At 51.9% G+C, this 22060-nt stretch overlaps 2 protein-coding genes and 1 non-coding gene across 6 annotated transcripts; all 3 read right to left on the minus strand.

Moving 5' to 3' along the window:
- Positions 1-216: 216 nt before the first annotated feature.
- LOC147225257 (DENN domain-containing protein 5B-like) lies at positions 217-16057 on the minus strand. Of its 4 annotated transcripts, none has more exons than XM_086163888.1 (21): positions 15748-16057; positions 13116-13225; positions 11637-12351; positions 11095-11282; positions 9968-10465; positions 8478-8709; positions 7587-7737; positions 6694-6787; positions 6467-6589; positions 6222-6374; positions 6021-6105; positions 5873-5939; positions 4701-4829; positions 4503-4624; positions 4247-4392; positions 3977-4095; positions 3515-3699; positions 3305-3387; positions 2822-2948; positions 2485-2659; positions 217-1068 (listed from the first exon to the last, which is right to left on the minus strand). In XM_086163888.1, exons 1-21 carry the CDS (start codon positions 15851-15853, stop codon positions 885-887), a joined length of 3792 nt encoding a protein of 1263 aa, XP_086020014.1. In that variant the 5' UTR covers positions 15854-16057; the 3' UTR covers positions 217-884. The 4 variants fall into 4 exon arrangements, with proteins under 4 accessions (XP_086020014.1, XP_086020011.1, XP_086020013.1 ...); XM_086163885.1 differs by having other exon boundaries at positions 6694-6784; positions 15748-16036; XM_086163887.1 differs by having other exon boundaries at positions 6467-6586; positions 6694-6784; positions 15748-16033.
- Positions 16058-17390: 1333 nt separating this feature from the next.
- armc10 (armadillo repeat containing 10) lies at positions 17391-21434 on the minus strand. The gene is made up of 6 exons (XM_086163188.1): positions 20769-21434; positions 20368-20513; positions 20158-20292; positions 19905-20081; positions 19736-19807; positions 17391-18319 (listed from the first exon to the last, which is right to left on the minus strand). The coding sequence occupies exons 1-6, from the start codon at positions 21013-21015 to the stop codon at positions 18068-18070; spliced, it is 1029 nt and encodes a 342-aa protein (XP_086019314.1). The 5' UTR covers positions 21016-21434; the 3' UTR covers positions 17391-18067.
- On the minus strand, positions 19399-19470 carry trnae-cuc (transfer RNA glutamic acid (anticodon CUC)). The gene has a single exon. It is a non-coding gene; the product is annotated as a tRNA-Glu (tRNA).
- Positions 21435-22060: the final 626 nt, after the last annotated feature.

The raw sequence follows: 22060 nt of genomic DNA on the forward strand, positions 1-22060 counted from the left end.
CCGTGACTCCCTAGAGCAAAGGTTAATGTTCACAGATGTGAACTGAATGTGTCAACAAACAGATCTTCTTCTCGTCTCCTGTATCTGAACCTTCATCTTCTGGTTTTCTGGATATTCCTCTTTCACTCTTTTCCAAATAAATAAAACGGTCCTACCTCTGTAGGAGGAGCAGCTGTGAGCATCTGAGAAGCTCCAAGAACAAACAGGAAAACTCGCTTCTGTCAATATTAACTTTAATCTCTGACAACACGTTTCATAAATAATAAGGATTCATTATTGCTTCTTCTGATCCTCTCGAAGACCTCAGGGTCCCACAGGGCGAAAACATAATGTCACCATGAATTGGCCCGACATGGGAGGAGGCCCCGCCCGGAGCCTTGTGAAGCGGGGTATTTACAGGGGTGGGGGGTATTTACGGCGAGAAGAAGACGAGCCGGACGAAGCGTGACAAGAGGACACGTTCACCATGACGTCAAATTATAGGGACGTATAAGTACGAGTTAAGTATCCTTACTAAGTTACCCCACGGAACGGGTGAAGTAATAGATTACACAGTAAGGCCTGAGTCCTGGTATTTAGGATCACGACGTACATAGACGAAAACAGATTTGGCCATGCATGTGCTCAGGTAGACCTCGGAGTGCAGGCAGGAACACAGCGGGGGGGTCGGGAGGAGCGGTGAAGGTATCTATCATGGACGACTACTGCTGCAGGAGGAAAGGAAATCTCACAGTGTAAACATGGACAGGAGTCGGGCTAATTCCCGGAGTGCAGAGACCAGGCATTAGACTGCTCCAGGGTTCTTCGTCACCACCGCTGTCTACCGCGGGAGATGCGCGTGCATGTTCCCGCCGCCCGTCGTCCGCGGCGCCGGTGTCTCGGGGTCAGAGGTCGACGCCTTTCACCAGCGCCGCCTCCAGCGTGACGGTGAACTCATTGAGGGTGTGCAGGATGCGAGAGAGGGACCGCACGGCGGCGCCGTCCCGGAGCAGGGCGCCATCGTCGTACGTGCGGGGCGTCAGGGAGCACTCCGCCAGCAGGGGGAGCCACTGAGACAGGAGGCGGTCCCTGCCATGGAAAGGAAGATCCACTATCAACACACACTTAGGAACATACATTTATACACAGAGGAGCCTTGACTTCCAAGTGTATCCACTGAAGAATTTTTAGATCCGAGCCGTGGCTCAGTTGGGAAGAGCCTTTGACACCCACGCGTCCATGGGATGCGCCGCCGCCACTGCTTGGTAGCCCAGAGAGAATCATGGAAAAACATGAGCAAGGTGTGCGCGTCTTGGACTTGTTCACAAAGCGATGGAGAAGTTGTTGTCGTTGAGATTTGGCGACGAAGAAAAGGCGGGAAACATTAACGGGGATTTGCGTCGGAAGAGTTTGTCAAAGCCCGTCTGATGGTTTTAGAAAGACGAGCGGCTTCACTCCGTCCATGAATGGAGTTTAGGCATAAAGCACAGCAGAGTGTGCACGCTGCATTTACCAACATGTCGTAGCGTCCGATCTTAAAGGTGAATGCACTTCATAAAACATTTTAAAAAATATTTAAACTTATTTGAAAACACGAGACACAAGGGGGGAGTGGAACGGATGAGTAGCGTTTAAATCCATATCGATGGGAAATGTAATTCGATACAGGGGTAAACTGAGTCACGAGCTCGTCACAGAACCAGTTCTACTCGTAAGCAAAGGCATGTCCGTGTATATATTTTATATATTTGATTGTGACGGAAATGTCGGCCCCACGCTCATTAACCACGGTGCAGCCTGAGCCGGGGGAGGTCGGCTGGGCGGCGCGAACGGCGGCGTCTTTTCGAGGGCGGCCTCGGGGAAAGTCTGCAGTGTCTGAGTGCTCTTCTCTTTATGTGATCCTCGGCAGGATGCAGACCGACCCCCCCACCTCTCCAACACAGAGTGAGTCTAGAGCTACTTCCTCGAGGCCCCAGGAAGGAAACTGAATCTCCTTCATCTAGAACACTGATGTGACCGCAATATAAAAATAACTCGATTCCGGTTCTGCAGCTCTGTCAACTAGTTTTCTCGTCACACTAGTGTTTGATCTTGATCATTTTAATCATTTTGATCTCGGCTCAAGTAGCATAAGCATAAGCTGTGCAGCTCTGTGGGATGCTCAGTGCGAAAGGGAAACAACGGCTAAACAAAGATGATAACGATATAATTGTTTGTATAATTACGAATATAATTATGAATGTAATTTAAAGATCTAGAAGGGCTCAGATGTGAGAAACTCTGCTGTCAGAGAATAGGTAACCTGAGTTTAAAATGCATATGTAATGGCACACAGGTAGATGGGTGTGTAAAACAGCGTATAAAGGCCTGTGGGCCGGGGCCTCTGGGGTCAGCTAAGACGTGCTAATTGAAAAGTGCTAATTGGAAAAGTAAAAAGGGTATTCTGCGGGGGTTCGTGTCTGTGAGAAGTTGGAGGCGTGGTGTGAGAGGTGTCACTCCACTCACCTCACTCCCAAACACACCAGCAGCTGGAATTTGCCCTCCTTGCCGATGTTCCTCGGCGAGGCGTTTATAGAATTGACGTAGTGACAGAGCAGGTCGCAGGGCGGGCTCTTGGCCAGCGTCGATCCCTGCAGGTCGCCCATCTGATCCGCTGTTTCCATGGAAACCACTGCCTTTTCTGCAAAGAAGGAGTGGCGGTTTTACTCGTCCAATACGCGACACTTCAATTCATCAGAGCTTGTGATTGGGCGTCAGAGTGGATTTCCACAGCCACTAGATGGAGACAGAAAATTAAACAATCACACACACACACACACACACACACACACACACTACTTACCCACAAAGTCCCACACAAAAATGTTCCTCTGGAAAAGGCGGTTGCATTTGAAGCCGTGAAGAAGGAACTTCTCCAGGGAGAGCACCAGACCTCCCTCTCCACACAGGAGAACCGTCACGTTCCCCCTCTATAGGACAAGAGAAAGAATGTCTATTTTTCGCATTTTGAAAAGTCCTCACGTGGCCTGACGCCGCACAGGCCCTGCCTCGCTCCGAGGTATAATAAGTCCTCTGCAGATTCGGGGCAGTCGGCCGTGAAGCGGAGAAGAGGCCGGCGCAATGAACAAAAGGCAGGAATGAGGCCCGAGCCGGAGAAGCCGGGTTAATGAGCCGCCGTGGAGCCGGAAATAACCCCCGGCCTCGTTGCAGAGGAGCTCCGCTCTTTAAAACACTCGTCTGCCTGCGTTAGCTACGGTTGGCGGCGTCGACTCAGATTGCTAAGGGACCCGGACGCGGGTAAGACGACGGTTCGATGGTCACACACCTCCTGCTCAGGCTTGTGGAAATGTTTAACCAGGTTGTTTGCCGCCTCCCTCATGTCCTCCTGCACCTCCACAGAGAGAAGCCCTGAGAAGACAAGTCGGAGATGGAAGGGTAGAGGGGGAGGGAAGGGGACGACCGGTTAGTGTTGTAAAGTGTAACAACAAATAGGTCAGCTGGCATGCAGGAGATAGCCTCCTCCGTGCAGACGTACTGCTTCGGTTGCCGAGGGATCCCAGGACGGCCCGCACACTCTGCGACGGAGAGGCCAGCTCCGGAGGAGTTCCTGTCCACCGGCCGGCGTCCTCCTCTCCACCGGGAGACACCAGCTGACCGATGAGGACCCTCTCCAGGCTGCCGTCCCCCACGCCTTTCCCCAGCCATCTGCCACACGGGAACCTGACGGGATATCGAAACACAATTACCGATGTGTTTTCCCCACGGGACATTTTAGAAGGTCTCCTGAAGCTCGTGGGACCACGTGACAAGTCAGCCAAAGCTAAATAGCATGCGAGTGACGTCTGAAACGGCTTCAGACTGCACCGGAACAAGGGGAGGTGCTCATCTTCAGCTCAGTTCACTTCCAACCGGGTCCGGGCCGGACCGGAGCGGGCATCATCTGCGTCCGGCGAAGATGAGAAGAAACAGTTGTGATCCAGTTGTCGTAGCGTCCTACCTGTAGGTGTGCCCGGTGATCTCGTTGTAAACCATCACGCAGTCGATCAGGCATTTTGCCAGCAGGCCGGAGTTCTCCTGGCCCAGCTGCAGCGTGCTCAGCCGACCCAGGTTCTTACACTTGAGGAGACAAGAGAAGACCCGATTCTGAGCAGAGAACGTGTCTCGCCGGGAAGTTTGTTTACTCAGCGGGTTTTAAAATCCACCGATCCTCCGCTAGAAACCGTGTCGGCGGTCCTGCTTGAAATCTGCATCCACTGTGTGAACACACCTGGAAGAAGATCTCCTGGGTGTTCTTCGGGATGTGTCTGACTCCCGAATCGCCCATCTCCCCGGACACGCACACCCACGGGTCCACGGCCGCCATCGCGATGCTCAGCTTCTTCATGGGTATTATCACCACACGGTAAGGAATACCTGGAGGAACATCGACGTTTAATGTTCTCGTTCCAAGTTCTCAAACAGTTCCCGTCGCGCTGAATAGGAACGACGAGTACGATCGATGTTCCGGAGGCCGATGGACTCACTGATGGATGCGAAGGCCCGCGTGAAACAGAGGTAGTCCACGGTGTTGAGAGACAGCAGGTGGAACAAGAACTGCTCTCGCTCCTCCTCGCAAAGCAGGAAGGCGTGGGGTTTATACAGCTGTCTGTCAGGGCAGGAGAAAAACGTTAGCAGGCGGGTGTCCTCGGGTTTCGACCGGTCATTAGATATGAAAGACTGACTTGAGCAGCTCCTGGTTTGTGAGCAGCTCCTTCAGGTGTTGTGAGAGCATCTTCTTCTCCAGGGCTAAGTTGATCCACGCGCGGGCCTGTCCCACCTCGGACAAGCCCTCGCTCATGGTCTGGATAAACCTGAGGGGAGACGGAAAGATGTTACTGGTGGGAGCCTGCAGCTGAACACTGACGTGCTCTTCCATGTCAGGGCTATTTGCATGTCAACATCTTTCAGGTGGTTTACATGTAAACATCTGTCACGTTGCTTGGACGTAACAACATCTGTAAGGTGTTTATAAGTAAACATCTGGCAGGTTGGTTCTACGTGAACATCGACATCCTGTTTGGATGTAAACATCAGTCAGCTGTTTAGATAGAAACATCTGTCAGATGTTTTTGGATGTAAACATCTACATCGTGTTCGGTGTAAACATCTGTCAGGTGTTTAGAAGAAAACATCTACATCATGTTTAGATGTAAACATCTGTCACATTGCTAGGATGTAAACATCTGTCAGGTGTTTAGAAGTAAACATCTACATCATATTTAGATGTAAACATCTGTCACATTGCTAGGATGTAAACATCTGTCAGGTGGTTTACATGTAAACATCTACATCATGTTTAGATGTAAACATCTGGCAGGTGGTCCACATGTAAACATCTACAGTTCATCATGTTTAGATGTAATCATCTGTCACATTGCTAGGACGTAAACATCTCTCAGGTGTTTAGAAGTAATCATCTACATCATATTTAGATGTAAACATCTGTCACATTGATAGGATGTAAACATCTGTCAGGTGTTTAGAAGAAAACATCTACATCATGTTTAGATGTAAACATCTGTCACATTGCTAGGATGTAAACATCTGTCAGGTGTTTAGAAGTAAACATCTACATCATATTTAGATGTAAACATCTGTCACATTGATAGGATGTAAACATCTGTCAGGTGTTTAGAAGTAAACATCTACATCATATTTAGATGTAAACATCTGTCACATTGCTAGGATGTAAACATCTGTCAGGTGGTTTACATGTAAACATCATCGTGTTTTGAAGTAAACATCTGCCCCAGGTTGCTTGGATGTAAACATCTCTCAGGTGTTTAGACGTAAATGTCTGTCACGTTGCTGAAATCTAAAGCTGTAGACAGCAGGTGGCCGTGTTTCTCCTCACCTCATGTCCTGAATTAAGGATCCCCTGAGCAGCAGGAAGGCCTCCTCAGAAGACCTCTGGTCTGGACCTGAACACAGAACATGAAGCGGCCAATCAGTGATCCGCCGGCTAGTTGTGCTGCGAGCAACGGGGAGCGGCGCGGTCGTACCGAGGCCTGGAGATTCGGGCGCCGCCTCCACCTTCCCCTCGGCCGCCTGGTAGTGAAGCAGGTGGGACCACAGAGCAGACCTTCCCTGTGCGGTAGAAACAACGTGAGAAAGGTTCGCGCGACGTTCTCCGCACCTGGTAACACCGTGAGTTTGCGGCCGCTGCGGTAGGTTATCCTAGCTAATGCGGCTGCTGGTCTGACCTGCTTCAGCTGCAGCCCGTGGCCCCAGGTCCTCTCCAGCAGGTCACACAGGCCGTGGATCAGCGTGCTTTCCTGCATGCCGGTGATGTTAGCTTCTCCCTGACCCAGCTCCGCGCTCTCCTTCCCCATTCTTTCCATCAGCATCCGTTTGGTCTGCGACGCCAGAGGACGTATCTATCATCATCGGCATCCACGGATGTCGGGAAACGCCCGCGGCTCCATTTTGTGGCGGTAAGGGCTCTCACCTTCAGGCGGCACTCGCTCAGCAGCCCATCCACGAAGTCTCGGTGGGTCTGAGTGACAGCCTGGGGCGACGGGTCCAGGAGCTTGGACTGACGGAGGCTCTTCCTCATGAAGGAGTGCTTCTGCTAAAGGAACAGAACATCAAGGATCAGACAAAAGCTATTCTCTGGCTCTCTCTCTATGTGTGTGTGTGTGTGTGTGTGTGTGTGTGTGTGTGTGTGACAAGGACCTGTCTCTGCTCACTGTCCAGCCCCGAGTGTGCAGCAGCTGCTGATCTCTTGGGGTCACCTCGGCGTGATGCCGTGACACGACTCGACCATCTGCTTAGACCATCACAGGGAAAATCACACATTCATTCATTCATATTCACAATTCTAAAACTTGGCACTTTTAAAGCGGGCTATTAAATGAGACGGTACAGGGTGGTGCAGAGGTAAGAGCAGGGGGGCTATTATTTTGGTTGGCGGGCCATATATCTTTTTCAATATTTATGCGTGGGCCAACTGGGTATCATGGAAATTGAAAAAATTGAAAATTGAAAATTTGAATATTTACATTTTTTGGCATTTTATTTCAACATTAAAATCATTAATGATCATATAAACGTACCAACGTTATTTTGTATGTAATCATCCATACAAAATGAAACAAAAGGAAAGCATAAGGAGTTTCTAGATTCAATATTGATTGAAAATATCTATTAAAATATTCAAAGAAAATTAAAAAAAAGCAAATATTTGGATAAAAAAACAAAACGGGCGGATGTGGCCCGCGGGCCGTAAAATTGTAAGTTAATTGCAAGGTATCACTTAGGAATCTTACAATAGTGTAAGCCTTCAACTGGTGGGTGTGATCTTAAACTTGAATGAAGTGAATGACAGGGGATTAAATATGATCACTATTTTAAGCAAGTGTGGATTCCAGCTGGTATTCTGGGTGACAGCTGGGCGCTAAAGGCGTGCACGCCATGGATCCCGTGGTACGTGGGACCACACCCTCTGGCCGCCTCCAGCACCCACCACGCCAAAGATGGAATAATCCTGTTTGTTTTGTGTGGCTTTTATTATTATCTGTTAGAGTGCAGCTGGCTACTTAGCGATGGCAGAAAACAACAAATCTCACTTGTTGGTGTTTTGTCCTTGTAGAAGAACGTCAGCCTGCAGCTTGGGGAAATACCCCGGCTGGTGGCGGCCTTGGCCTATCTTCATGTCCAGCAGGTGTGGGTGTATGGCTGTGTGGTCCACTTTCAGCAGCCGGCGCTCGATGGCCTGGGCTGCACTCACACACACACACACACACACAGACACACAGACGCTCCCGTTTAAAACCAGATCGGTTACATCTCACATTCAAGCTTCTAATTCTAAAAGCTGGGAGAAGATTCTACAAATAGAAGGCGGCGCACGTCATGGACTGACGCAGTGAAAAAAGCCCCCACACCTCTCAGAATCTACTGAGAGGTGTGAACGGTGGAGGCGGCGCAGACAGATGAAGCCCAGGCTCTGCAGAGACTGAATTCGAAGCAGGGACGCATCCTTCAGCTCTCCTCACATTCTCTACTTTCTCCATCACTCCCCCTCCATTCAGACTAAATCCCATTCCCGGCGCCGTCTGAGGGATTAGGTTCATTTGTGAAACGCTCTCCCATGGGTCGGGTTTTACAGTAGGAAATTGATCCATGCCGGATCGCCATTTTTTCGAAGAAAAATGAAATGTTGCTTCTAAACACACACAAACACACACACGTACAGATGGCGGCAGAGCTGCAGAACCCCCACCCCCCAACCTGGCATCCACCTCAATTCCATTATCCAGCTCGAAGCGCTGACGGAGGCTTGAATTAATGATCTCACAGCAAACACATCACACGGGCTGAAAAAGAGACGGCGGACGTCCTGACGTGGCCCCCGCTCTGCTGGCAATCAAATGACCGACTGGTGGAAACACATCTTCAGGTCTGGACCCCGCCTATAGAACTTTGCGCATTTTCTGCAGGAGGTATCTGGACGGTACCTGACTCGAAGAGCGTGGTGCACTTCTTGTAGCGACCATGGCGGCCGTCCTCCTCCTCGCCGTCGTACAGCCGCTCTCTCTCCAGGCGGCTGTCGAACAGCTGTTGCAGCGGCTCCCGGTCCGCCCAGCGGGAGATCACCTTCCCGTCCACGAACCAGGAGAACATGGAGGTCTCCAGGAAGCGGGACAGAAAGTGCAAGTGGGCCGCGGGCTGAGTGGAGAGGAAGGAACCCTGGAATGGAAGATGCGGAGTTGGTGAAAAGCCACCCAGGCAAGGTGTGCTGCTGTGCTGCTACTCAACCATACAAGACCACTATTTCTGGTCTTAGACCTCAATTCTTCAACTCCCTACACCTGCCATGCAGAGGTCTATCCCCATGGAGATGTAAAAAGGGGTCAATGCAATGAGTGACAACCAATAAAAACACGCTGCCTCCTTTTAAGACCTTTTAAGACCTTAAAACACTTTATAGCCTTGACTTTGACACTTTATAGTTTTATTTGTTTTTCTTATCCCCCCCCCCCCTGTTTTTTTTACTGTTTATACAATTTCCTACTATTATTTATTATTGTTATGTTTTACTTTACTGGCACAACAATTTCCTTCAGGATAAATAAAGTTGTTCTTATTCTTAGTCTTATTATTCTTAAGTAACAGCAACAGTCATAGTAAAGGAGGGATGAAGACAGAGGATGAACACAGGGAGGGAGGGAACCTGGTCATTCATTCATTCATTCATTCTACAGGATTGTCTCAAAACATTAGAGTATTGTGATAAAGTTCTTTATCTTCTGTATTGCAATTAAAACAACATAAATTACTTTTTCATGATATTCTAATATTTTGAGATAGGACTTTGGAGTTTGGAGATGTAAGCCATAATCAGCAATATTAAAACAATAAAAGGCTTTCAATATTTCAGTTGATTTGTAATGAATCCAGAATGTATGACATTCTTGTTTTTGTAATTGCACTACAGAAGATAAAGAACTTTATTCTAATTTTCTGAGACAGTCCCGTACACACCGCTTATCCTGCAGTCAGGGTCAGGGATGCTGTGATTGGTCGAGAGGCGGGTTCACCCTGGACCAATCACAGGGCCCCATATAGAGACATACAACCACCCTCTCATTTGTAGCAGTGGATCATTTAGTCCCCGATGAACCTGCATGTTTTTGGGATGCAGGCTAAGGGTGGCAGAATTAGACCGATTATGTAAAAGTGAAAAACTTGGATCTAGGCCAAGGGAAGTGATGAGAGAAGGAATCGAAGCGGGTGGGGAGGGGGAACGAAAATAAATCTGGTTTCCTTGGGACTTTTACGGTTGTTCCGATGTTCCGCTTTTAAATGTGTGATTAATCATTTCCCCTCCAGGCGTCGGCAGACCGGCGCTGACGCGGCAGGAGTTCCGGAGGGAGCCGAGAAGGTCTGGAACCGCTGCTTCAGAGCGAAGCGGAGCCGCACGATAAATACAGGTCTTTTTAAGTACCTTGTCGAAGCTGGACGTGCCCTCTCGGTTGCTCAGCCAGGAGTCTAAGTCCAGAGCGCCGTGGATGACGAATTCTTCGTACCTGCCAAACATGGCAGCGAAGCGGCCGGCGAACACCTCCCTCAGCTGGATGTTCAGCTTGGCGGCGCTGAGGGCCTCCTCCTCCTCCTCGAACGCATGTCCCAGCATCTTCCCCCCATCTGACGTCTTCCCTCCTCCGCAGCGCCGAGCCAGGGCCTGCAGTCTCTCCAGCACCGCTAGCTCCTCGCCGCCGAGGTTCCCGTTCCTTCTGTCCTCCATCAAGTCCTCCAGGACCAGGCTGCTCAGAGGGGGCGCGGTGGCGGTGGTCTTCGTGGCGGCGCCCCCTTGCGGAGGAAGCCCGAAACGAAGCAGGATCTCGCTCACTTCCTGTTTCAGCTCCGTCTGGTCTGGAAACGCGGGAAGTCCCTCGGGGGCTTCCACGCAGTGGTTGTCGATGTCCACGAAACAGAGGTTGGTCTGCGGAGGAAGGAGAGACAGAGATGTTGGATCCAGAGTACCGGCTCCTGGATCAGCGAGGTCACACCTGGACACAGTTTGCCTGCTCCCGCTGAGGAGATCCTGAAGCCTGAATCATCATACGGCTGCACCTGAAGGACGGCGAAGGAGAACCGGCCACCAGAACAGCAGCCATCAGCGTCGCTGAAAGTGCTGAGCGGGACGGCCGGCTGAGCTAAGTCAGCGGGACGCGACCTTCAGGCGGGACCTCAGCCAGTGGGCTCACAGCCTCCGGGGTGGACGGCAGATCCGCCCCCGGCCTCGGAGGCCCTCGGCTTCTCCTGTCACGCCGCCCTTGTCGCCGAAAGAGAAGTTGCGCTTCTTCTCAGCCACATCCAATTCCTATCTCCTCACCATACATATCAGGCTGCACAGTAAATAAAGGCTGGAGTCCCAGCATGATGTTTCATGCTTTCCTCCGAGCAAATCCGCCCTCCAGGACACTGAGCTTCAGAGAGATGCCTTCTGCGCTCCACAGATGGAGGCACGTTGGGAGGAATGTATTGAGCAGCCAAATCAGGACAGGTGGAGGAAAAACCTTTTTGTTTCCAAAGCAAAAGCTACATCTACAGCTGCTTTTCCGGTCCTACCTCGTGGGGAAGGTGGAGGGAGGACCTCTGCGCTCCGTCCCTGCGCTGGATGCCCATCAGGAACGGCACGGGGGCGTCCAGGAGGTGGTGCGACGGCGTGGAGATGATGGGCAGGTAGATGTGCTGCCACTGGAAGGGGAACAGCAGCGTGGTGATGCTCTCCGCCACCGTCATCAAGCGCTGGTAGTCTGAGGAGAACATCGGCGGTGAGGAGGACAGCAAAGCGCAGGATTCGGTTTGGAAGGAGCGGGTGAGCGCCGTCTGTATTCCGGGTCTCGGCCGGTTCCTGCTGGATCCATGCCAGATCAAGCCTGGCATCACCGACGGCAACTGTCACGGCAGCTGCGCCGGATTTAGATCTGCTGAGTGGGCCGGCTCTCCGGGGCCAGGGGGCCTCCGACTACTTGACTGGCACTTCTGTCAATAGAACATCTCATCGTAAAAGTAAAACACGGTCGGACTCCCGCCGCCGCCGATCACCTCCGGACGGAGACGTGGCGGCAGCGCTGACGGGGAATATAATTCAGAAGGCGGCGGCTCACCTTGGGAGTAGAGCAGGACCTGCGTCTCCAAGAGCGTGCAGGTGAGAAGCTGGACCATGTTGTCCACGCCGAGCAGCGAGAAGGCCTCGCCCAGAGGGAACTCTCCGAGGGGAAGCTCCCCGGGGCCGGGCCGCTGGCACAGGATGGGCCCCTGGACGCCGTGGAACCTCAGGGACCTCCCGGGGGGGGGCAGGGGCACCTCGAACAGGATGTTGTGGACGTAGCTCTCCAGGGGGAGCGGCGGGGGGGTCTGGGAGGTCACCGCCCGGTGCAGCTGGGACAGGAAGTGCCGGGCGGCCTGCAGGAAGGGGAGCGGCGTGAGGAGGCAGAGCGCCTTGGACACGTACAGGGTGTCGTGGGCGGCGTCGAAGGCGCCGCTGCAGCCCAGGCACGGCGTCGCGCCCGCCAGGGACTCGGCGTCGGACTCGTCCAGGCTGCTCACGAGCGAGTCCATGCTGGAGGTGGAGGGCGAGGAGGCCGAGGAAGACGCCGAGCAGGACGCCGAGACGGACGACGAGGAGTGGCGCTCCACGTGGTGCATCTGGTACAGGGTCTGCATGGCGGTGATGATCTGAGGACTGGTCACCTCCTCGTAGAAGGTGTAGACGAAGCCGTAGGAACGCGTGCCGTCGTCGAAGCCCACGGTGAAGGAGTGGAACTGCGGCTGCAGTGCGTCCGCCTGGGTGCAGAAGGACAGGCCTCTGGGCATGCAGAGCTGAGGACCAGGCAGAGGAGAAGAGCAATGAGCCGCTGGTGGGGCGTCCCAATAAAAGACCATTGCGGGTTCTGAGGGACATGAAGCCACGGAGGATCATCACAAACACACAGCGCTTGATAACAAGCCACGGTATCTCCATCGCATGGATCTAACACAGTGGTCCCCAAACTACGGCCCGCGGGCTGGATACGGCCCACCTCCACATTTTGCCCGGCCTCCAAACAATACCAGAGATGCATTATGATTTTATAATCATTATGCTTTCATAATACAAATATCATCAAAATGAAATCTACTGGGATTAAATCGGTCTCATAGCCAACTTGCTTTCTGCTTTTCGCAGTAAATCTGATATGAGAGAGCTGCAAACAGTTTTGTCTCCAAGAAAGTTAATGCTCCTTGTTCTTTTTTTCTGTGGAAAAACTCGAAAAGGGTTATTTGGTTATTATTTATTTCAGAAATGGTGTTATTTATTTCATTAATAATGTTATTTATTTTCTGATTTTTTTTTTCCTGTCAAGATCCCAGAAAGGGTTGATTTTTGGTTTCGTGTGGCTTTCTGGAAAACAGTAAATGTTTACGTTTAGACACCTGCGATCGTCACACTTTTTGTTACAAACTGGCCCGGCCTCCCGTCAGAGAAGGGAAAAGTTATTTGGCCCTCACAGGAAAAATTTGGTGACCCTCGATCTAACATTTCCTGTTAGAAATGTTAGATCGAGGCGCCACACCACTCGATATCAGCTCAGCGACCGTCTCACCGTGTTGATGGCATCTTTATCAAAGGGGTGCCTCTCCGTGTTTTCCGGGTAGTGCACAAGAAGCCTGGACTTGAAGGACCTCCTGATGGGGCTCTGCTCGAAACTCTCACCTTGGAAAAGGACACAGAAGAAGACACCCTGTTATCCCGTCAGCCTATTAGTGACATGTGACCTTTGACCTTCAACCTGCGCCCATATAAAAGAAGACGGAGGAACGTCAGCATCGTGGTTAGCAGATGCAGTCAAAAAATGACTGCATCTGGATGTGACCTTGTCCTGCTCTGACGGCAGAGGGATCATCTGAGGATGACGGCCAGGGCCGCTCTGCAGCGAGAAGCCCTCCTCGGGATTATGTAAGCCGTTAGCACAGACCGACGGAAGGCGGCGCAGCTCTTCTCGGCCGCCCCGTTGCAGCAGCAAACCTGCTGCGCCTTCCACGCAGAACGCCGGCGCAACGGTAGGAAGATCTTGTCTCTGCATCTTCTGCAGTTGCAGAAGGCAAAGCAGAGGGCAGTGCCTGCTAAACCCCTTCCTTTAACTGACAGATCTCTTGCAAAAACACATCTCTGCATGACAAGTAGTAGGCGAGCTTCTGGCTGTGACGCACGCAGCTCCACCTCACCTGCCGACGGGATGACGCACGGGTTGGGGGGGGGCACCGTTGTTTGTGTGTGTGTGTGTGTGTGTGTGTGTGCGTGCGCAGTTATCGCTCCTCTCTGGTCGGGTGACGCGGTGACGCCGATGCCGAGAGGCAGAATGGAGCCGCCGTGAGAGACAACTAGTTGCCATGGTAGCCATTTCCTCAGCGGCCCTCAAAGACGGCGGCCGAGGCGAAGCTCGTCAGCGGTTATGTCACCGCTAGGTCGCAGGCGCTGACCCACTTAGAGCCGGCGGTCCACGGGACGGGGGGTCGGGGGGGGCCACGGAGGAGCCGGAGCAGCGTTAGCATGCAGGCGGACAAACACGGGCGGCGGCGGCAGCCGATCAGTGTTTGCTCCGCAGTGCCTGAGGCCGGATCCCGCTCTGCTCCTTCTCTTCATCTTAGCACGCCGGGAAACAGCGTCCACAGCGACTTCACAACACTAGCTGAGATGAATGACCTGCCAGTGGTTCTCCATCCTGGCCCAGATCAGTGTCAGTCACATATAAACATCTCTGCTCTCTTTCTAAACAGAAAGTTGTGATGATTGATCAACAGATCACTGGATGTCCTCAGAGCTGAACTTCTCACACCCTAGAGCTCCTCTTCCGAGGAAATGGAGCCCGCCGAGGACCTTCTCCCGGTTCGGGTCTCTCTGCGTCCACTCTCTGGTGGAGGATCTCAAACCCCAAAATAGCGACAGATCTTCGCCGTCCTTCAACCGGCGTCCACGGACAAAGCCGGCTGCTTAAAATAATATGAGAGGAAGTGCCGGGGTCCTAAAAATAAACATCTCAAGCCTGGATGTTCTGATGTTTTGCTCTCAGGCGCTGCTGGTTCACCACCACCACAACCGCCGCCCCCTCGGGGCCCCGGACCCCCCCCCCCCCCGCTGATGTCACCCTCGCCGTGACAGCCTGAACAGGCGGCTGCTCGGCATTCCAACCGGCAACGTCATGTGAAATTTGATTAGGCTGCACAACACACACACACACATAGACACACAGTGGCGTCCATTGAGTAGCGGACAGTAGCCGGGTTGTGTGTGTGTGTGCGGCTCTTTGCTAATCGCCCTCACACAAAGAGAGGCTGCGTGACCTCACACTCGTCCTCAACCACGGCCGGCACCGAGGCACCTTCTCCGCAGAAGCTTCTGGAGCCCACTGAGGGACGGCGGAGCCCGACGGGGGAGATTTGAAAGGAAAAATCCCTGGAAGGGGGGAGGGGTTGCTGCAGTGGCGAGGAGATGACCTGCTGTTACATAAGCAGATTGGTGAAGCTCAAAGATACGAGCCAGCAGCACCGTCACTCTCCCACGGAAGGCGAGCCAGAGCGGCGAGGAGAAGAAGGAGGAGCACGGCTCTGTCCTCCACCAACATCTCCAGGTGTTTCTCCACTAACCGCACAGGAGCGTGGGTTCCGACCACCGCTCCTCATCACATCACGGGAGGCATCGTCGCGGTGATCATCGCCCCGGCAACCCCCACTGCCATCCCACAACACACCGAACACACACCAGGAGGGTGGGGGGGGGGGGTTCGGGGGAGAAGGTACCTAGACCAGGAGATGATGGGAGGGTTGAGGAGGCACGGTGAACATTATTGTGTGAGAACATGTAATGTAGCATCTCACACACACACACACACACACACACACACACACACACACACACACACACACACACACACACAGGCTTTATTTACTAGATGAAAAACTAAGATGAGCCTCCATCCTGGCCGGAGATGTTCCAGGTGGAGAAAGGGATGACTTGCAGGAAGCAGCGCCTTGGAAGGCTTCAATCGCAATCAATCCGATCGATCCTCTGATCGATGTATTCGATCGCGCTGTTTCCTGAGCAGAGACGGAGAGAGGCTCCTCCGACCCCTCCGGTCCCCGAGGCTGGACGGAGGGGGAGGAGGAGAAGGAGATCGAAGCGACCGATCGATCCATCGATGGATCGATGGAGCGATCGATCGATCCATCGGTAAATACCTGCTCCGTCGTCGGGCTCCAGGCCGGTGTCCGCCTCCACGCCGCACACCACGAAGTAGTGCGCGAAGCGGCAGGACGCCGAGCCGCCGGCCGCAGGGCCGCTCATCCTCGACGCGTCGGTGCGGGGAGCCTCCGCCGGGGGTCCGGGGGGTCCGCGGGGGTTCGGGGAGGTTCCCGTGGGGGCCCGGTGGGCCCGGAGCGTCCGGCGGATCCGCGGGGGTCCGGGGGATCCGGGGGTGTCACTGGCGCCGCCTCGTCGAGCCCTGATCCCGGGGAGAGTCTCTGCAGGAACACCGGACCGCAGCCACGGTCATCCCGTCCGTCTGCACGCAGGGGAGGGGGAGGAAGAGGAGGAGGAAGAGGAGGAGGCGGAAGTGAGGGGGAGACAAAGACATGGACGCATCCTCGACTGGAACAAACATCTCCTCCTCGCCGGGGTCGAAACCCTCCGGCTTCCGGTGAAAAACAACAAGAATTAAGATCAGCGTTTCGCTGGATTCTCTGCCAAGCATTTGCGTGAATCCAGCAGGGGATCGAAAAACAGAGGAGAAGCAAAAAAATACATATGTAAAGCTGTTAATAGTATTATTTTAATTACTATTAGCGTCATATTATAATGATTATAATAATATAATATGACGCCGATTATTATCGTCATAGTGATTTATGTATATGTTGTAATACATTCATGTTATCATATACTGATTCATCGTTATCATAATTATAATAAACTGATTTACTTCAATTATTATTATATACATTCTTTTTGTGATTTATGTATATGTTGTAATACATTCATGTTATCATATACTGATTCATCGTTATCATAATTATAATACACTGATTTACTTCAATTATTGTTATATACATTCTTTTTGTAATATACTGATTTAATGATTAGAATTGTAATATACTGAAATTTGAAATTCAATTATTTTAATATTATTTCTGTTGGTTTAACAGTAATAATAATGATACTAATGATGATAGACTCCATCTAAAGCCAACCTGTAGTTATTACGATGACTGAATTTATTGTGTTTCGTTGTTAGTTTGATGAAAATACTAAATAATAACAATAACATAAAACCCTTTGTGACCATTGTTATTATTATTATTATTCTTTGTTTCATAGTTTCTGACAGAATAGTTTTCAGACTGTGGAGGAAACAGAGACCTTGAGTGTCAGATGCGGGAAAACAAACAGGAAGTGGCTGAAAAGGACATCAAATCACCTCGCAGACGGCAACAACGTCAACACACACACACACACACACACACACAGGATACATTTAGATACGTTTATATCTTTAACATATTAGGTCTTAAAGACTGGGATCCAGATTTGAAGGATCTCCTGCTCATTGAGGTCTGAGCAGCTGGTCTCCTTCTGTTTCCCACAATGGAGGCGACAGGAGGTCCTAGTCTGGACTGGAAAAGGAAAGAATGTGTGTGTGTGTGTGTGTGTGTGTGTATGTGTCAGTGACCGGATGTACAGGAAATTGAACATTGTCTGAATGTTTGAGTTCTTCAGAAATCATCAGACGCCCTCTGGAGCCACCAGGGGGTAACTCCTAAACTACACTCAGATGTGTGTGCGTGTGTGTGTGTGTGTCAGTGGACAAAAGCAGTCTGTGTTACAATTCTAGGTCTTTGCGTTTATTAAACATCAGGACTCTTGGATGTGAGATCCCGAGCGGCTACATGGGTATTCTGGTCCGGTTAAGGTGGACCGAGCTCCTGGAACGGAGGTCTCCTGAGAGATTAGAAGTTGCTGCGTGGACCTCCTGCCTCCCCGGTCTGGAGACGGACCCGGAAGGTGTGCAGCTTCTCTACGCCGCCTCACATTCAGCTGACGGGAGTCAATAAATACTTGAGGAAGAAGGTTTTTCTTCTGCGGCAGCAGCAGCAGCAGCGTCTATGGTTGGGACAATCATCACGTCCACCGGTGGCCTCCTTCTGCAGCCTGGACCTCCTCAGCTCCAGAACTGGAGGTCTCGTCTGTTCCTCGCCGTGGGAACTGAAGGTCTCTCTGGACCAGTGGGTCTGGAAGGTGATCTTCACACCTTCACTTTAGAAGATCCTGCTAGTGTCCTCTCTAGAAACGTGAAACTAGAAACGTGAAGTCTTGGGAGGTGAGATGGGACCTTCTGTGTGAGGAGATTCTGCAGGGACAGAGGAAGGTCCGGGTTCTTCAGCAGCCGCTCTTCATCCGGTCCTCGTCGGGTTTAGGATCGAGCTAAAAATGTAGGTTTCTTTTTGGTAAAGTGCGTCCGGAGGGCGAGGAGAGCGGCGGGAGGCGGAGGTGGGAGGGGATGTTCTACGTTAAGATGCGGGCGACCTGAGCCTGGACCTCGGCGTCGGGGTGGGAAACCAGCTGGATCAGTCTACCGTGGAGCCGGGAGGAATCATCTAGCATCACCCGGAACAGGCTCTCCTGCCTCTGCCTCAGCTCGTCGGCCACCTGGGCCGAAGGCCTCCAGGCCTTCAGGTTCCCCACGAAGGTCAGCAGCCGCAGCAACACGGCGGCGGGGGTCCGAGCGTCCAGCAACAGCACCACGGAGGCGGGGGCCTGCGGGAGAAACACGGCATGTAAAGATCTCAATGCTGGCGGCGCGCTGAAGGAGGTCACCGGGTGGAACCTGCAGCTCCGACACAAACAAACCGTGGGAACCGTCCTAAGAATAAGAACAAACTTTATTTATCCCGAAGGAAATTGTTGAACCTACCATACATACCTTCCTCGTGGAGCAGAAACATTTCATGAAAGCTTCTCTCCATTAAAGAAGCAAATCCAAAGCTTATTAATTGTGTTTATACAGTATATACAGAATGAGAAGCGGACCCTGCGGGGGTGATGTAATTTTTTTTAAAAATTCTACTTTAATAACCCCTTGTGGGAAATTCCTCTGCCTTTAACCCCTCATGGATGAACCATGAGCAGTTGGCAGATCATCTAGCGGCGCCAGGGGTGCAGTTAGGGGTTCAGAGTCTTGCTCAACACTTCGACACACTAGGAGCCAGGAATCGAACCAGTAATACTCGCTTCCAAGGAAGATCGCGCCACGCCGCCCCAATATATCGATACAAATACCGTAATTCACTGACTATTGAGCGCAACTCAATATAAGCCGCAAGGCAAGCTGATTGCTATCTTGGGCTTCCTCCTGCGCACTAAAACCGTCAAAGTCGTCTTCTTCGGTGTTGGGAGTTGAATGGACTCAAAATTTTCCAGTCATTTCATTGGTCCCATGTGACGAGGATGAATGTTTTAGCGACTGCGTCGTTCAAGCCGCAGTGTTCAGAGTGTGTGAAAAAAGTTGCGGCTTATCGTCCAGAATTTATACAGGAAATGAGATGGGTTTCAAATGAAATATGAAATATCATATGACATGGGTAACTGGAAATAAGTAGAGAATGAGATGGATACAACTAATACGACTATATTATAGATAACAATAATGTGGCTTTATGTATTTAATTTCATATACAAAAACAGTAGGTTGGGATGGAGAGCAGATTTTTTTTTGTTTTACTTTATTAGTCCCTCATGGGGTTATTCATTCTCTACAATTAACTCATCAACGGCAGGAATGTTTGGCTTTTAAAAACGGCAGCCTCACTCCTGCATCACGATACCCCCATGGTTAGTTCCCTGACCGGGAATCGAACCCGGGCCGCGGCGGTGAGAACGCCGAATCCTAACCACTAGACCACCAGGGAGATGTGGAAAGGGTGATTGTTCATTGAACTGGTCGGCTGGCAGGTCACACCAGAACGACTGAATGAATTGTCTGTCTTTCTCAGTGAGCTGTAAACAGAAAAATAATCACTTATAATTACCACCTCAAGCTGTAGGGGTCACTAAGACTGCAAAAGAGAAAGACACACACACACACACACACACACACACACACACACACACACACACACACACACACACACACACACACACACACACACACACACACACACACCTGGATCTTACCTGGGCCTGGACGATGTCGTCCATCATGTCTGGATTAGATGATAAGTTGACCAGGACCTTCAGCGCCTGGACCTGGAATGGAGAAAAAGCAGCGCGTTCATTGACCGGAGCTCCACGACCTTCGTCCCTCTGCAGATGCATCGGGCGATCTGCACGGGGAGGAGCTCACCTGCAGCTCCTCGCCGCTCACGACCAGCAGAGAGAGAAGTAGAGTGACCGAGTCCTTCAGCAGGTGTTGGTGTGTGTCCGCCGCCGAGAGGTTGGTCAGCAGCCGCAGGGCTCCGAGCTGGAGGTCCGAGTTCACCGGGGACATCTCGATCAGCTCCAGCACTCGCGGGACATAAAGCTACGAGACAAGAGGGACTCAAGATCTCCCGCAGGAACACGACGGGCCGGCGGGCGAGCATCCGGGGGCGGCGTACCTTTATCTGCTCCTGGTTCTGGAGGTTCATGCACAGATTGTTCAGGGCGGTCAGCGTCTGCACTTTGACCTCTGCTGAGGGGTCGCAGAGGAAGCCCCCGATGATGCCGATCCCACCAAACTCCCGAATGAGGTTCTGAAAGACCGGCGTTTCGGAGATGTTAAGACTTCTATTTGACACGTCCGCTTGCGGTTGTGATTACAACTCTACCTGGTTGACGGTGAAGGCGGCGGCGTTCCCTAAAGTCAGCAGGATCTGGCATCTGTCGGAAGGACCTCTGCTGCTCTCCAGACACGACAGAAGCACCTTCAGGTGCTGGGGCTCCAGATTGCCCGACGACTGGTGGATAATGTCTCCTGCAGGGAGATGAGAAGGACGGGTGAATAATGATGTCAAACTAGTCGAGGATGGTGTATTTAGAGAAGATATACCGTGCATACTTTGGCATTCTAGTTCTACTTAAGACGACTGAGCTCTATCTGCAAACATGGAGATTAAGTTTCCATGGTTGCGGCTTTATTTCGAAACACCTTTTCAGAAGGAGCAGGTATTTATCAAACTTCTGGGTGTCGATTAGAGTTAGAAAAGAGGAGATGCCGAAGATGTTGTACCTGCAGAAGCCTCCTCCGCGCCGCCGGAGGTCCTGGGACAGAGCACGTCCAGCCCGGACACCCTGGCCAGCAGGCTGCCCGGCTGAACGGCGTCTTCCCCGGGAGCGTCGCCGGGGGGGCCGGCCTTGAGTCCCCTGGAGGCCCCCCCGCTGAGCAGCCTGTAGATCCCGTAGGAAGCTCCGGCTCCGGCCACGATCCCGAGCAGCGCCTTCACGCCGCCCAGCCTGCGAGTCACGGCGTCGCCCATGCTGCCCGGCGTCAGCGGCTAACCACCGCTAGCCACCGCTAGCTCCCTTAGCGCTAATCTCCGGATGGCCTCAAACGCGATCGGACCGGTGCGATCACGTGCCGGCTATCGAAGCTGGATCACCCGGGACCGCGGCGGGGGAGGTCGGACTGAACGGATCTCCACGACCCCACGTCCCGAGGGACCAGGTTCACCCACGGCCATCAGTTGTCAACAACGTCGTGTCGCGCTGTCCCGGGCTGCTCCGGCTGGACGACCAAAAACTAACACGGAGTGACGGGAAAACCGCGTGAAACGTGGAAATCGCACGGTTTTCTTTCATTTCTTCCAGGAATAACCTCTTGCATGTTTGGGATGAAGGCGGCGGGAGCTATGAAACCGCGTACAACCGTTCAGCGCACTTTGCGGGGTTGTGCCGGTCGTCCAACATCAAACGTCAGGTGTAATTGAGCTTGACTTGCCGTGTTTATCTCCGGTTCATCTGGGTCAGGCTGCAGGGCGTCCTCTGCAAGGTGCGCCCAGGATTTAGTCTCCTGCCTCAGGGGATCTGGTATTAATGATGGATGAGATCCGGGAAGCAGGATTAGGCAGGTTGAAAGGTCAATTTATTCCTCTCCGAGGGGAAAATCACAGTTCCAACAAAATCCAGAGACGTCAGGTGAAGAAACGCAAGTGTGCAATAATTAGCACATGAATCCCAGGTTTAAAGACGGTGATAGTTTTATGACGTGCCTTTTTGAAAATAACAATATGGCCATGTGTGTGTTCCTAGTAAGATATTATAAAAACACCGAATTGGTCCCAGCAGGTGTCAGTATTGTGCTGTGGTTGTTGTGATTTAGTTTGGATGCTGGAGGGAAAGTTGTGCTCACGCCGGGTTAGGAGTCTCAGGTTGCACTGAGTAAGTTGAGGGTTATGAACAGTTTGTCCAAGTTTGCCGTGTCCCTTTGAGTCATGATGGTGTAGACTTATTAACCCCTAAAAATCCTAAATTCAAAGGTAAACACACTCTTACTCCATAGTATTGTAGCGTTTTAGTCAGGGA

This window comes from Fistularia commersonii, chromosome 17 (genome assembly GCF_037954325.1).
Source record: "Fistularia commersonii isolate RoL2024-O1a breed Wild chromosome 17, RoL_Fcom_v1.0, whole genome shotgun sequence".
NCBI classification, from domain to species: Eukaryota; Metazoa; Chordata; class Actinopteri; order Syngnathiformes; family Fistulariidae; genus Fistularia; species Fistularia commersonii.

Coding starts and splice junctions, on each gene's coding strand:
- LOC147225257 (XM_086163888.1), bottom strand. CDS start 15,853: ATGAGCGGCCCTGCGGCCGGCGGCTCGGCGTCCTGCCGCTTCGCGCAC. Junction 10,466..11,094: donor CCCTCCACCTTCCCCACGAG/GTAGGACCGGAA, acceptor CTTCCTCCGCAG/ACCAACCTCTGTTTCGTGGA. Junction 3,700..3,976: donor ATCACCGGGCACACCTACAG/GTAGGACGCTAC, acceptor ATATCCCGTCAG/GTTCCCGTGTGGCAGATGGC.
- armc10 (XM_086163188.1), bottom strand. CDS start 21,015: ATGGGCGACGCCGTGACTCGCAGGCTGGGCGGCGTGAAGGCGCTGCTC. Junction 20,514..20,768: donor CGCGGAGGAGGCTTCTGCAG/GTACAACATCTT, acceptor ATCTCCCTGCAG/GAGACATTATCCACCAGTCG. Junction 19,808..19,904: donor TGAGCGGCGAGGAGCTGCAG/GTGAGCTCCTCC, acceptor TCTCCATTCCAG/GTCCAGGCGCTGAAGGTCCT.